Here is a 14,786-nt window from a genome sequence, read left to right on the forward strand (position 1 = left end):
AGTAGGCTATGGAAACAAGAACTATATTATCACACAAAGCACAAAACAATAATGAATCGTTTAAATTAAATGTTCAAATTGACTTCCGTTTACGTCCAGGCATTTTTTGGCATCTTCAAATTCAACTAGTGAGTTGTGTGAAGGTGCACTATCATGTTGAAAATATGCCAATTTTCGATACGATGCTAACGGAAAACTATTCAACATGCCTTCAAGTTCATTTGGTTAAAAGTGTAAATATCTTTCCATATTTAAATTGTGATTATAAAATAATGGACCAATAATTTTATCACTAACAATGCATCACCAGACATTCACAAAAGAACACACGTTGATCTCGCCTATTTTCAATTAGATGATGATTTTCATTATCCCAGTAAACATGTTTGTGTCTGTTAGCTATTTAATTTTTGTTTCGTGTTTTGTGTGATAATATAGTTCTTATTTCCATAGCCTACAACACATTTTTTTATCTTCTTTTGAAGTTTTACGCCAACAAAAGGAGAAAAACATACAAACAGTTATATCGTTAAATTCAGAAGAAAATAAGGATTTTAAAAGGCACTATGCCTAACCACAGCCAACTATGATTACCCTTTAAAAAACCATAAGTTTATTTTTATCTTGTAAATCAAGTTGACTATGACAACGAGTGCTAGTTTATTGAATTCCACGCAAAAAGTTCTACCAAAGACAATTTTAACTTTTTTTATAATTTAAGCAGTTAACGAATTATATGATAATTACGAAAGTGTTGATTTCTTGCCTTTTCAGGATATTTCAGAAACCAAGTCGGGTACCTAAATTTCGAAAACGGTAATGAATAAGCAATCGAGTTTTGCCCAATTTGGCCCATTTAACGGATTATCTTTAAAAATGTGGAAGTTACCCCTACAAATATTCAGAAAATGGCCACTTTGTATGTGCTTCGAGCTGATGAAATAGTTTTAAATGTTAAGATAAAGTTTTAAAGAAAAATACGCAAATCTTGTGGGAACAGTAGAACCCTTCTTCAAATATTCGTAACTATAGAGTTTGAAAGTTGCAGTTCAAAAAAAATATCTTCGAAACCTTAAAATGTTCCGAATGTCGATTTCCCATGTGTGAGATAGTGCTTGACTAAGAAAATCTACCTTAACTAAGCTTTAAAAGAATTCTTAACGAATACATTACCACCTTCACAAAAATAAAGAAAAGTTGAAAATTGTATCATTAATGCATATGCTTTGCCTAAGAACTAAACTGATTGTGTTTGAAAAATTTTTAAATTCAATGAAATAAAACTTTTAAATTACCGACGTAATAAATTTAAAAAAATTACGGGAGTTCTGAATCACCTTGAATAACATTTCCCAATTAATTGAGTCCCTTAGGTATCGAAACAACAGGGCAATTGAGTATTTCCGTTAGTGGCCCCATTAGAATACATATTTAAATTTATCCGGCTCTAATGGTGACCATTTATTATCATTTGCCGATCTGGATAAGCTTTTAATTTTGATACCCTTATCAATATTTCAGTAGGGAATGTGGCAATGTAATGTGGCCGGCATAATGCGAAAAAGACAAATTAGGGATTGCTTTCCCAAAATCATGGATTGCGCATCCAGCTTATTCCTTTGGGCCCAAATCCATCAATCATTCAAGCACATCCGGAACGCGATTGCGAGAAACGAGCGCACATTTAATTGAAAATGCCAACGGAAAAAATCAGGAATAGGCTCGGAACAGATTTTTCCTCGGATAGCTGCGTTTATTTAATTTCAAGGCTCGTCTACTAATTTTTCAGATTCCACACCGATTTGACCCAGTTTTATCGGACTGCAATTTCGATTGTATTTAGAAAGTTTATTTTTCTGGCCATAGTTTACAAAATTTAGGTAAAATCTATAAATGAAATCGTGCTTCGGGGCAGTAAAATATACTACTTATTGCTCTGCTCACATGTAAGCTTCTATTTTACTCCACTGGGAGTGGAGTGCAGCAAATTTGCACATGTTTTCACCAAATTCGCCAGGACGACGTAAAATTACTCTCTCGTCATGTAATATGTTATAAAGCAAATTTTATGCATTTTATATCAAACAAACTATTCAAAGGTAGTAAAAGGTTTATGGATGCAACTTCATTTAACGTTTATTCTTCTTGGACTTCAATTAAACAAAATAGCTTGTTCGATTGCCCAGAAATATAAAGATAGTAAGAGGCAAATATAGCGTTGGTTTGAAATCCTAATTATGTTTATAAAGAACGTTTTGCCTATTTCTGCGGCTGCTCTTGATATCCTTTTATTCGTTCAATTTATATAAAATAATTAAATTTTGGAAAATTGGACGTTTCAATGCAATATACATTTTTTAAATGTCTGCAAGAAAGTCATCAATTCCTGTCTTAAAAACAAATGGAAAAAATGTTGATTTAATTAATTATTAATAATAAAGAACAATTCATATTTTTTTTAAATTTGCTAAGGAAAAAAATATGTAGTTTAGGAAATCAAACGCTTCGGAGAATGACCAATAAAAGCAAAATAAGTACTGTCACATTTATATTGTTTTTTTTATCATAAAGTCGTTCAGCTTTATTTCACTTTTTTATTAAAGTTTACCTCTTTCTTGTTTCAGTTCAGATTTTGTGCAAATAAATAACTTTCAAACTGGCTAAATTCGTATTGACTCAATAGATTTTATTTCTGTCTGCAGCGTCATCTACTCCAATTATCGTTCTATCACTCCGTGTTTTGGAAAAAATATACTTTACATAAAGTTTCTACATGGTGGAAGATGAAACAATGCAAATTTTCGTCAGTTTTCGCCTATACTTCAAAATTTTTATGTTTTAGCTTCCTCCCTCCCGGTTTAATAATAATATGTTTCCTCTTTAACTGAATTTTAAAATCTAAAGGTTATATTAAAGCTAAACTTCATAAACCGTTCAAAACAAAATCATGATTGACTTAATATTGTTAGAAACGTTTTCTTGAAGTAGGAGGTTAAAAAATATAGGCATTCCTGAAGAAAGCCTATCGCTTTTGATAATATAACAATTTAAAAAATTTTAACAGCCATTACATTTTACATTGTATTGTTTGGTATTGTAGGCCCTACAATTTAAAAATAATTTTTGAAATACAAGATATTTCATAATTAGTTTTTTCTTAAAGATGATCCCATATGTTAAGACGAATGTTAACTAAGTTTGAACGTGACTATCACGACCATATCAAAATGCCATTCGAAAGAGCACAAAATATCCCTATGTAAACTGCTTTTTGTAAGTAAAATCACTCATACAAAATACTGACTTTTGCTTCCAACACTTAAAGCATTGTTCATTAAATTCTACCAAATTAATTATTTAATTTTTAAAAACAATTTACAAACTCTGATAAATTCGGTCCAGCAGCGAATATTACAAAACAATGTTTTTATTTTAATATACGCAACTTGACGAAACACTTTACAACAATTAAAACTGTTAGTTAAATTATTTATTCATCATCTCCTACATAATTAGCATTTTTAATTAGTGAGTTTCGGCTTCTTCCAGTTGAATTGCAGCTGAGTGAATTTTTTGAAACGTCTTGAGCTCTATATTTTATTGGATAAAATTCCCTAATTATACAGCGATACGTCTCTTACAAAGCTCCAAAATCCAAAAAAATGTGCAACTCGTACACTGTTCCATTTATCAAACTAATCGGGCAAAAAATTACCGTTGCGTTCTTGGTGGGCCTCTTATTTTTCTCTAATACTTTAAAATATCTTGAAAGCAAAAGTTTCAGTCTAAAATGTTTAGCGAACGAAACGAGCGCATTGTTTTCTCTTGATCTATTTAAAAGAAATTGAACTTTTTTACTCGTTATGACTATCTAAAAAAACAATTAAATCTAGAAAAAGTTGCTAAATAACCAAGCAATTGAGCGAGCACCGGCAACTATTTTCGGTATTAAAAAGTGTATTGGACTTCCTTAAGGAAGCCTCAAAAGTTGACTTAAAATATTCAATAACTGAAAATTGGAAGGGATATCGAGTGCTCACCTCGTGGAATATCTATTTTGTGTCTTATCGTTTAAAAGAAGAGGATTTTTCTGGTTTTCATTTTAATTAAGATATAATCCTTTTCTTAATAGTCCTAATCCTTCTGAAAGTCTAAAATAATTCCTATCATGTATACCACTAACCATAAACAATTAGTGATAGGAAACAGTTTTTTCCAAAATAAATATTTTCTATAGTAACTATCCAAACTTAAAAAATTGAGATTTATCGCACAATTTGTGATGTGTTATGTGTTTTTCATCTGCTACATTTTAATATAAAAAAGATGTGGTTTGGAAACTGCTCACCGTAAAGAACCGCCATTAACTACATTTTTTTTGATTAATTTGAAACTTGCTTTTTTTTAAAACACTTGTATTTCAAAATTAATACAACTTCTTAATATGGATTTTAATTGTGACCGAACCTAATCGTAGACTGACTTTAAACTTTAACTTGAACTCTTATGACTTCTGACCAAACATCTAATGACTGAACTCTCGTTTCTGCTATGGCTACTTTTATAGTTAAATTATGCTGATCCTAGCAGAAACAATGCTACGTCTTATTTTATAAGAATAGTCGGCATAAGTGACCATATAATTCTAATAACAATACATATTTTTGTCGCAAAATAAAAAACTATGACGCGTTAAGAGCTGAAACTATTTCAGTTCAAACCTAAACCAAATTTACTTTTGTTGTGTCTGGATAGCCAGGATAGAAAATCTCCTTTAGAATTTAGAAATAATCCTTCAAATATTCTCGTTTTTACGCGCACAAATCATGATCATACACAGTATAACATATTAATTAAGTCTTGAAGTATTAAGGGAAAAGGAATAAAAAAGCAGAGCAAATTCGACTGCTAACATAGATTAATTTTTCAATTCAATATTTATAATTTATATCCAACCCAACATATGGTCGTTTTCAACGTCAATGCGCAAAAACTCCTCTAATCTCTCGGGAATTATAAAAAAAGCTCAAAGAATTTTCAGTGCTTACCTAAATGACTAAATAATTTCCCTTAATGATCTCTGATCCATTATGTGCCTCGGTTTTTTGTTAACGCCGATGAACGGCCGGTTTAAGACGTTGCACAAAAAGTCGCCAAAGTTATCATTAGGAAGTGCAATGCATGCATACGCGGGTCCAAACATGGACATTTTAAACCTAATGCAACAAGAAGTGTTTAAGTTTTGAATCCGTGCGGTTGCTATTAACGTTACGGATGATATAGCCAAAAAAAAAATTACCTGCAAAAACTAGAAGCTCTTCCGTTTACTATATCGGGAAACTTTGCATAATAGAAATTTAATGGCTCTGATTGATTTTTGAAAAAGTCAGGTAATGACTCTGTTGATTTTCTAATAATAGAAGATAATGTCGGAGACGTAGTAAACGATACATAGGTACACTAAAATTGGAGTTTAAAAACACCAGAAGGAAGAACAGAGCGGAAGCTTGCATTTTATTTTCACTTAATTCTCGCAAAGAATGTATTTTAATTCTTTTTGAAATCTGCTTCAGCTGAGTTGCAGATTAATTAATTTTGAGTAAATACTGCAAGGAAACCGGGTTTGTTATAGTTGAATAGAAAACAATTTGAATTTGATTTTTTGGTCTTAAATTTTAGATTTAGACTTAGTGAACTTAATACTGAGAACTAAGTTCCAAGACTATATTTAATTTTTCCATTTGTTTTTTATGAATAGATAAAATATTGTCTAGGAAAAAATTAGTATCATCCTCAAATAAGTGACAACAAATTTAATTTTGGTTAAAATCCGCTCAAAAAGTTTTGAGTGGATTTTTCTGGCGTATATTAAGGTAGACAATTTCAGTGTCTTCTAAACAAAATGTATATAAAAATATCGGTTTCATGCAATAAAAGAGAATTTTTGAGATTCAAGAGTTATCGAAAGTATGTTTGAAATAGTATGTTAAAACGTGTAGGACGTTTAATGATCTTCAGTCCTTTGGTATTGTTTGCACGAATACAAATTGTTTGCTAAAAATTGAATTAATGCTAGACTTTGTAGAAGTCAGTTAAAAGTATTTCTTACATTTCAATGAAAATGTGACTCATCTAGAATCAAATCGTAAACGTTAAGGTACAGGTTTTTTTCTTTAATTCACGAAGAAATAGGAAAATACACCTACATGTTATTTATTTGAATATATTGCCTGAACTAGAAAGGTGGTATATAGTTTTTTTTCCTGTAAAATTAATTAAAATCCCGAAGAAATTCATTTCTGCTGTGGCGTAAAAATGAAAACTCCATTTAAGTTAGTTGATTTTTGAAGTTATAATAAGCTTTACAATTTGAGCAGTGCTTTCAATTCAAAGTTTGTGCTCTATTCAAAAACTTCGTTTCAATCAATTTATTATTGAAAACATTGCAATTAAAAAAAAACAATCTTAGTAGAGAACTGAGTGCCCATCTGACAAAAAAACTATTTTGAGAAAATATAAAAAAATATTTTTTTTCTAACTGTGCATCGCAAAAAAGTCGTTCTTTTGAGAAAATATGTTATCATTAAAATACATTTTGCTTAAAAAAGGACCATTCTCTATACTGGCAAATCATCTATTAAAGTAAAACAAATAACGATATCAAAATTTTATTTATTTTATCAAATTTGGTTTCTCTCCATTTCGGTAAATATCAGCACAGACATTCGGAAATATTCACTTTGCAGTTCGAAGAAGAAAACCACTCGACATAATCGAATCGCAAGTTAATATTGAAAGAAATAGATCAATTTTCAGATACAATCGTTTCAATTTATCAAGTTATTTACATCTCGCAACTAAATTAAATTCTTTTACGATGAAAATAATACATTTTGATTTGCAGTTTAGAAACATGTTTACTATTAGTTCTTGTGAGGGTCGATCGCCTTTATTAATAGCTTCCAAGAATTAAAACCCACACAGTTTTATGCTTACACAGTTTCAAACGTAAACACTTTTATTAAGAGATTTTTTAAAATTGTTATAAAAACTGGATATTTAACGCATTTTTTTAAATAGTTTTTCATATATTCAGTTGCTGCATTATTTGTTTATAAAACATCAGATAATCAATAATTGACGAACAAATTTGATTCCCTCAATACGGTTCTTGGTTTGATTTTCAGAAATGTTTCTTTGGCGAATATTCAACGCACTTATTTTCCTCGCAATTTTAAACTTTAATCAAAAGGACTTCGTTCATGTCGTGCAAATCAAAATTTCGTCACGATTGCCGAGCTGGAAATATTGGGGGAGTTTTTTTAAAACCGTCTTCAAACTTATTTGATTTTTTTTGGTACAGCCCACAACAAGAATTAATAAATAAGAATTAATAATTAATCATTTAACATGGATTTTTCATTTCAAGTTTTTCAAAACGCTTTATAGAATATTTTGCTATATTTTGTGTTTTTGTACTTGTACCAATGTGGAAACTCGCTTACCGAACAAACAAATAAGCATTTGATAGAGAAAGCCACTTTTACTACAAACAATTTCCTTTAGATTTCCGATTTACGTCCTTTCGAGTCCAGTTATTCCACCTTGTCTTCTCACGAAATATATTTTTTGTGATATTTATTGGTACTCGTGATAACACTTATGATTGCTTATTGGACAGAAAATGAACAATCGTAAATCTAAAAGCAAATTTGGAAGCAAACAATTAATATGCAAAAAAGAGCTGCCGACCTGTCTTTAAAAACAGTAGTTATTCCTATCCTACTGTTAGGATTGATAGGAAAACTACTGTTTAGAATTAACCAGTTAAAATAAGAAGGCTATGAATGTCCAAAATATTAATTTTTTGACATGATTATAAATTAAATATACGTAAAATGAATAAGTAGTTGTACAAGTGTAGCTTTGAACCCCAATAAAATACAGATTAATTTTGAACGATTAGTAGTTTGATAGACTTTAAACTACATTAATTTGAAGTAGCTAAAGTTTGCAAAACAGTGAAGAGTCACTGTGCATAAAGGCACCAAATAAACGTTGCTCTTAAATTACAATGAAATCAAACTCCACACCCCAACAAATATCCCGACGAAACGATAATATATCAGCTTTAACTAGTAAATCACATAACTATTTATTGTGACTCTCTGTTATCCAACTGGACATTCACATACCTACATCGTTCGTCAGCCATGGAGCTCAATTACACATTTATGGAATGCTTCATGGAATTTTCATGCATATTTATACGGAATGACATTTTGAACATTGGCCAAATAGAGCCGGGTGATGCATAAATTATAACACACTTTAAACAATATCCCGACTTTATTGCTGGGTCGCGTTAGTGTCAATTTCATTCGGTAAGAGCGAAATTGGGTTTAGACAGGTAATTTTTTCTATCCCATGTGCATCGATAATTAAATAATTAAACTGCTTTTATCCGTAGAAAGTATGAAGGTTTTAAAAGAATCAGTGGAATCATCTAATCATGGCCAGCTAAAGATACATACATAATTTAGTGTGAAAATCAAAACGATTATAACAAAATAATACAAAAGTAAACGATCAGCAAACAAATGGTTTAGTTGCACCATCTACTTATCAAATGTTTATTTTTGTATTCTATTTGGTAAGAGTTGCATACATTTGGCAGATTCAATATTTTTTTATTTTAATTTAAGAACAACAAATGGGACGTTACTAACAAATCGATCGATAATAATTTAAAATTAAACAAACGTATACCAGAAGCGACTACAAGAGTAAAAAAAATTAAAACTCTGCAACAAAAATAAACCTGGATCTTACTTTAAAAGATTATGATTTTTAAATACATCAATGAAATTTAAATTGCTAAGTATTACTATACATAGTTACTTATAAAGCTAATAAATCTCCTCAGAAAAATTTCAGAACTAATTATATTCTTCAAATTATTAAAATTCACTTTTGTTTACCAGGTTTGGATTTCGTTAATTTGTCTCTGTACAATGGTATACATTAAAAAGCTTAGCTCGTAAAATGTATTCCATTTAACATAAGATGTAGTTCTCGTCGGCACTAATATAGTCGGCCAATAAAAATATTTAATTAACTTAATATTAATAATTATTTATGTTTGCTTTTATGTATTTTTCTGATAAGTGAATACATACAAGTATTATTAAGCACGATGTAGCAAATGAGGTTTGGAATTTACAAAAGCCAACTTTTAGCTTACTTAAAAGTCATATTCGTTACTGGATGATTTTAAAATACAGAAATTATTAAAAATAATGTTTGTATTAACCAATTTTCTGGTTTTTAAGATGGATTTGTAGTCGTATGCTCTCCTAAAAAGCAACAAATAAATCGAAACTTTGTAATCAAAATGTTATGAAAATAAAATAATTTATTTTTTCCTTTTGAGAAATCGCCGTAGAAATCTCAATAAAACATTGATAGTTACGATTTCATTTTTTTTTCAGCAGAGAGTAAATAACATCCGATAATACTGTTCGTAGAAATATGTACTTGAATATTAAAGTATTACAATTTTTACCTTCCCCATATTAAGGCATGTTTTAACTCTTACATATAAAATATATTTCAGTCGCTCTGAAAACATAAAAGATGCTCTAATTTCGGATGAAATCGTAGCGAGGCCGGGAAAAAGTCGCCAATCAGTTTTTTCAAAGCGTTTTAAATTAAAGTCGTAAAATGTAGCTGACGTAAAAATGCAATTATTTTAAATGTACATAGCCTTCAAGCCAGCAAATAATATTCTAGTTTTTATCGAGAAAATGTAACGAATTTAATAATAATCATGCAAGGATTATTTTATTTGGGAAAATGTATTCTTCTTTTTCTTCATTTCAGATTCTTCTTTCCAAAAAGACTATTTTCCGCTATCGTTTTTATACGTTATTCGCAGGTACAACTCAAATTATACTGTTTTAAAATAACATTTTTAAAGGGTCCAGTATAGAAGGATTAGTGTGAAATGTGCATTTTCCTTCTAGCATTTTTTTTGTGGGACTTTTGCCAGCCATGTTAATTGTTCCAGATGTAATAAAAGTTTTGCCGTGGACTTACCTGGTAGAAGAATTGATTAAAATTGATTATTACATTTAAATTATTATTTTTATATTTTGGATCATTAAATATGTAAATAGAGGAATACAATAAAGGTTGAGGATTATAAATAATTCTTTGATTTCAGATCGAAGTACGCCCATTCCGAGGGCACCAGACGATGAAGATTCATTTCCGGTTATCTGTGATAGAGACATGCATTCGTTACATCGAAACATCCCCGCACTGCGAAGAAGAGATGTTGATACCAACACTATCAAACAACATTATTATCCTGAAGGTATTTGATGCTCTTACATGACAAGCATGTTAGTTTCTAAGCTTTTTCTGGTCTTCATCAATAAGTTTCATAAACAAATACAATTTAGAGGGATTGACAATAGCAGATTTTATAGTTTTTCAGTACAGACACAAATCAATCTAATTTATTTATGGGAAATCGTATTTCAATTTCACTGTTGTAAAAACATATTTTAGGAAAATTGGTGTTCTATGATCCTTATCCCAACAAAATAATTACTATCGATTCGCTCCTTATGCAGAGCAGATAATGCCGACTTGAAAATTCTGAGCAGGGAGAATATTAGCAGTGAATGTTAACTTAATCTAAAGCAAAATTGCGACATGTTTGCAACATAATGGAAGAAGACATATAAATACATTTTACTTACTTATTTAACGACTACAATTTCTTTATCAGCCCAAGACTGGTATCGGAACTTCTAATTTTAAACCAATAAGAAACTAATTGAAAATTGAAGGAAAGAGATGTTCGTTTCTAGAAGTTAGGTTTGCCGTTTTGAATTCTCCTCACTTCTGGCAAAATTTGAGCATTATTTGGCAACTCTTTTACCTCCATTGGAATATAATTATATTGAGCAGCTCGCATAATTGGATTTTGAAAAACCTTGTTTGTCGTTGCGGTATCTAAGTGAATATTGGAATTATTTTCAATTACAATTTACAGTTATAGCTCAAATAATTATGCATTATTTCATTAATTTGATGACTTTCTTCACCAGCTCTAGTATATATTTTATTAGGTGAAATGCTTAATTGTGAATTTCGTTTGTTGCTATTTTGTAGATTTTTTATGTCCAAAATATCAGATGTTTTGTTGAATTGAATCTGTGCCTCGGATTATAATAGTAAATCTGCTGTTGGGTTTCAGTTTATTACGCAACAATAATTTGAGGTACTCTTTCAAATCCTGGTTCATAAACTGACCGAGTGACTCTGAATTCGATCCCCTGTAACTCAAGTGCTATGTCATCAGCATACACAAAATTGGACCAGATATTGGGTTTTTTTGTAACAGCAGAACATAACTGAATACAAAGCTTTGCGGTTTTTGGCAATTTATTTTTCTTGGCTGGCTACGAATATCCTTTAGTGTCTTCTATTTTAGACCAATTTTTCTTGAACTAAATTGAAATAAATTACACAAATACCCATGTGATTCAGCTGATCAATAAGCACCACAAGATCAATCGCATTAAAGGTTTGTCTTTAATTAATGTTGACTACTTTTTACACATCTATTTTGATGTAATTATTAATGCATAAAGTGTTGCTACTCTGTTCAATTTCCTACTGCAAATATTTCCACATTTGGTTCGTAGTTATGAATCGTTTTTTTCACCTTGTAGACAGGTGTAATCTTAAGAAACACCAGACATATGCCTTATTCAATATATTATAAAGGTATTCAGGATTAACAGCAACTGTTGCTGGATAAGTACCAGATCTGCTGCATCAATGTCATCAACGTCTCAAGCGGAATTTTTGTTTATATTTTGCATCTTCTGATATTTCTGATGATTTGATTCTTCGAGTAGCCACGATACAATTCAATCGCTAGAATTTTTACTTACTTAAGGATATCCAATCCTTTATCACCTTATCTGATATTAATTTAACACCAAAATTTCTCAATATATTTTCCCCTAGCTGAAGCATAAACGTAGGTATAGTTCGTTTTTACTTCATTTTTGTTTGTTTTACATAATTATCTGTTTGGATTTGCTGAAAAATATTTTTGGGTTTCCTACTTAATTATTATTTGCTTAAGATGTTTATTAGTGGAAGGGGTCAGCTTCTATTATCGCAGACAAAATTAAAGATCCGTTTAACATACATGTTCCAGTTATTAAAATTATTATATAAAGTTAAAATCCAGCACAATGGTCATATTTAGAAGCTTATAAAATATTCGTTTCACTTGATTTGCAAATACTTGTGTCAATTGTAGCAAAATGTTTTTTCAATACATATTCAACAGACCCTAACTAGGTGTTGGACAACCAAGCAATTATTCAAATCCTTATTTTACTTTTAGCTTTTGTTTTTACCGTATTTTTTATTCCATTTCCTTACATTATTAGGGACGAGAACATTAATATTTAAACGTCGTTTATAGAAATAAAGTAATAGTTGTTTGTTTGGTTTCAGGTGGTTGGGGTTGGTTGGTATGCGGGGCAGCTTTTTTAGCCCATCTTCTTACTTCAGGAATGCAACTTGCCTTCGGTCTGCTTTATCTGTACACCATCAAATTTCTCGTTAAAACGAAAAGCGATAATGAAAAGGACTTCTATGTTATGGCAACAGGTAAGTTAAAAAAATCAACAGCTTTTATTGCAAAGTTCTGATATTTATAGTTCGTCGTAAGGTGATTTGAAAAAGCCATTCTGATCTGAGCTTTCGGAATTTTCAACAAAAAAACTGTTTACGCCCCAACAAAGTATATAAACTTTGTTGCGCAAAAGTCAAGCGAAGATTTCTGGTAGCAACAGGGGCGAAATTATTAACTCCATTTTGCTAAACTTATCCAAGACTTTATGAAAATCAGAAAGTTGATTGGCTGATCTTGTTAAGATAGCTTCCGAACTAATGCAAGCTTCTGCAGCAAAGTAGGCTAATTTTTGGCTGGTTTACCGCCAATCACAAAATAAAGTTCAACTACGAAAACATCTTCAGTTAGTGAAAGTTCAAATTGTGATTTTGATTGACGAGATACTTTTTCCAAAATGAATTGGAATTTTCTGTTGCCTTCAATCGAAATAAAATGTTATGAAATCCATGTATGTTTGCAAAAAGGTAAATAAATACCGGGAAAGGTGTCAAGATGATTGCAATCAAATTAGCGCATTCGATTTAGTGTGGTAATTAAACTAATGTTCCAATAAATTTGAAAATCTAGGCAATGTGATCGAAGAGATAGTTACGAACGTACCAAATATGTAAAGTGGACTGTTGAAAACATGATGCGGAAAGTATTAATAAATACTCGCGTGAATGTTAATTAAAATATATTAAAAAGTACGTGCTATGTATTTGAAAGCTGTTAATAAATTGCGGCCTTTAGAATCTTTATTATTGAAGGCTCTTAGCACCTCAGGCGGTTCATTCGTTAAGAGGACATATTATGGAAATATTTTAGAGGACATTCCATAAAAGCCGTTTAGAAAGTATACTTTAGAAATAAGCGGGCTCATAAAATGAGGCAAAGGTTGTCATATTTTAATAAGACTTTAGATTATTTGAAATGCGCAATAGTTATGACTTTTACCTTATTCTATATTTTAATTACTCATTTTATACTGAGCAAGTAAAATATATATCATATTACTCTCGTGGAACTTTCAATTTTATTATTTCAATAGACCAAAAGATCATCATCCTTGGGAGACTAAACGAAAATTTATTTCGCAAATACTTTCTAGAACATTTTCCAACTAAATAAAGTGTGAGGAGTGAAGCTACTTTCTCTATTTGAGTGGTTTTAGAATGGCAATATATTGCTGTGAAAAACAATCTTCTTGCAAGTTTAATATTGTATCTTCTTTGCCGAGTAAATAACGTATATTTAAACTGGAAGTCATGACTTGATGTATTTATGGCGAAAAAGTCTGAGACCTACCACACAACCAAATTAAACGCTACTGAAAGTTGGAAGTATTTCAGACCTCTCCTTGGCTTCCCTTTAGAGGTTTTTGCAAAATATTTGTCCTTATCTTGGTACACTGTGGATAATCTTTGGCAGTAATAATGCTATAATTAACAGGTAAATATGTATATTTCTAATACATTTATTGCTCAACGGGATTTGTCATGGTGTATTTTTCTTTTAATTTTAAATGTTTTTCTACTGTCTTCATTAAACTAGTATATGAAATTATCAGCTCTGTGAAATTATTGCACTCAAATTCATTTCTGTGTGTTTGGTTTACAGGTATGCAGATTAAACCGAATGTAGTCTGTTTGAATTCTAATGGCTTAGAAACTTTAATAGAGTTTCCAAACCTTTCATGTTTCACTGACTTTTTATTTGTTAACATAACCCTGTTTGTTGTGTTTCGTATGTAACAAATGAGAAGCGTTAGTTGCATTTATAGATTATTTTTGATACTTTCAATAAATGACATGCAGGTTGATTAAAAATCGGCTGCATGCCTCTAGAGGGGTATTTCGGGACCACCAATAATATATTGATAAAACGTAGTTTGCCCTAAATTCTGGAATATTTACAAAAATTTGAGCAGAAATTTGGTAGCAATGGAGTTGATTATCACCTATAACTAACGTATTTTTGATAAAAATAACAAAATAAATACTTAATGCGTAAATCGACTTAGGTAAAGTTAAAACTTACACTGGTTACTTTAAGTTCACCATTTTAATCAGACGAG

At 30.5% G+C, this 14,786-nt stretch overlaps 1 protein-coding gene across 1 annotated transcript in view; it reads left to right on the forward strand.

Annotated features, from left to right (window-relative positions):
* Positions 1–14,786, forward strand: part of LOC109538354 (monocarboxylate transporter 2) — a 163,262-nt gene that overhangs the window by 125,802 nt on the left and 22,674 nt on the right. Inside the window, exons 4-5 of the mRNA XM_019905566.2 lie at positions 10,226–10,378; positions 12,550–12,705. Of these exons, the coding sequence (XP_019761125.1) occupies positions 10,226–10,378; positions 12,550–12,705 (309 nt within the window). The remainder of the gene's footprint in view (positions 1–10,225; positions 10,379–12,549; positions 12,706–14,786) is intronic.

This window comes from Dendroctonus ponderosae, unplaced genomic scaffold (assembly GCF_020466585.1).
Source record: "Dendroctonus ponderosae isolate FM_Combo_2020 unplaced genomic scaffold, Dpon_F_20191213v2 Dpon_F_20191213_2, whole genome shotgun sequence".
NCBI lineage: Eukaryota > Metazoa > Arthropoda > Insecta > Coleoptera > Curculionidae > Dendroctonus > Dendroctonus ponderosae.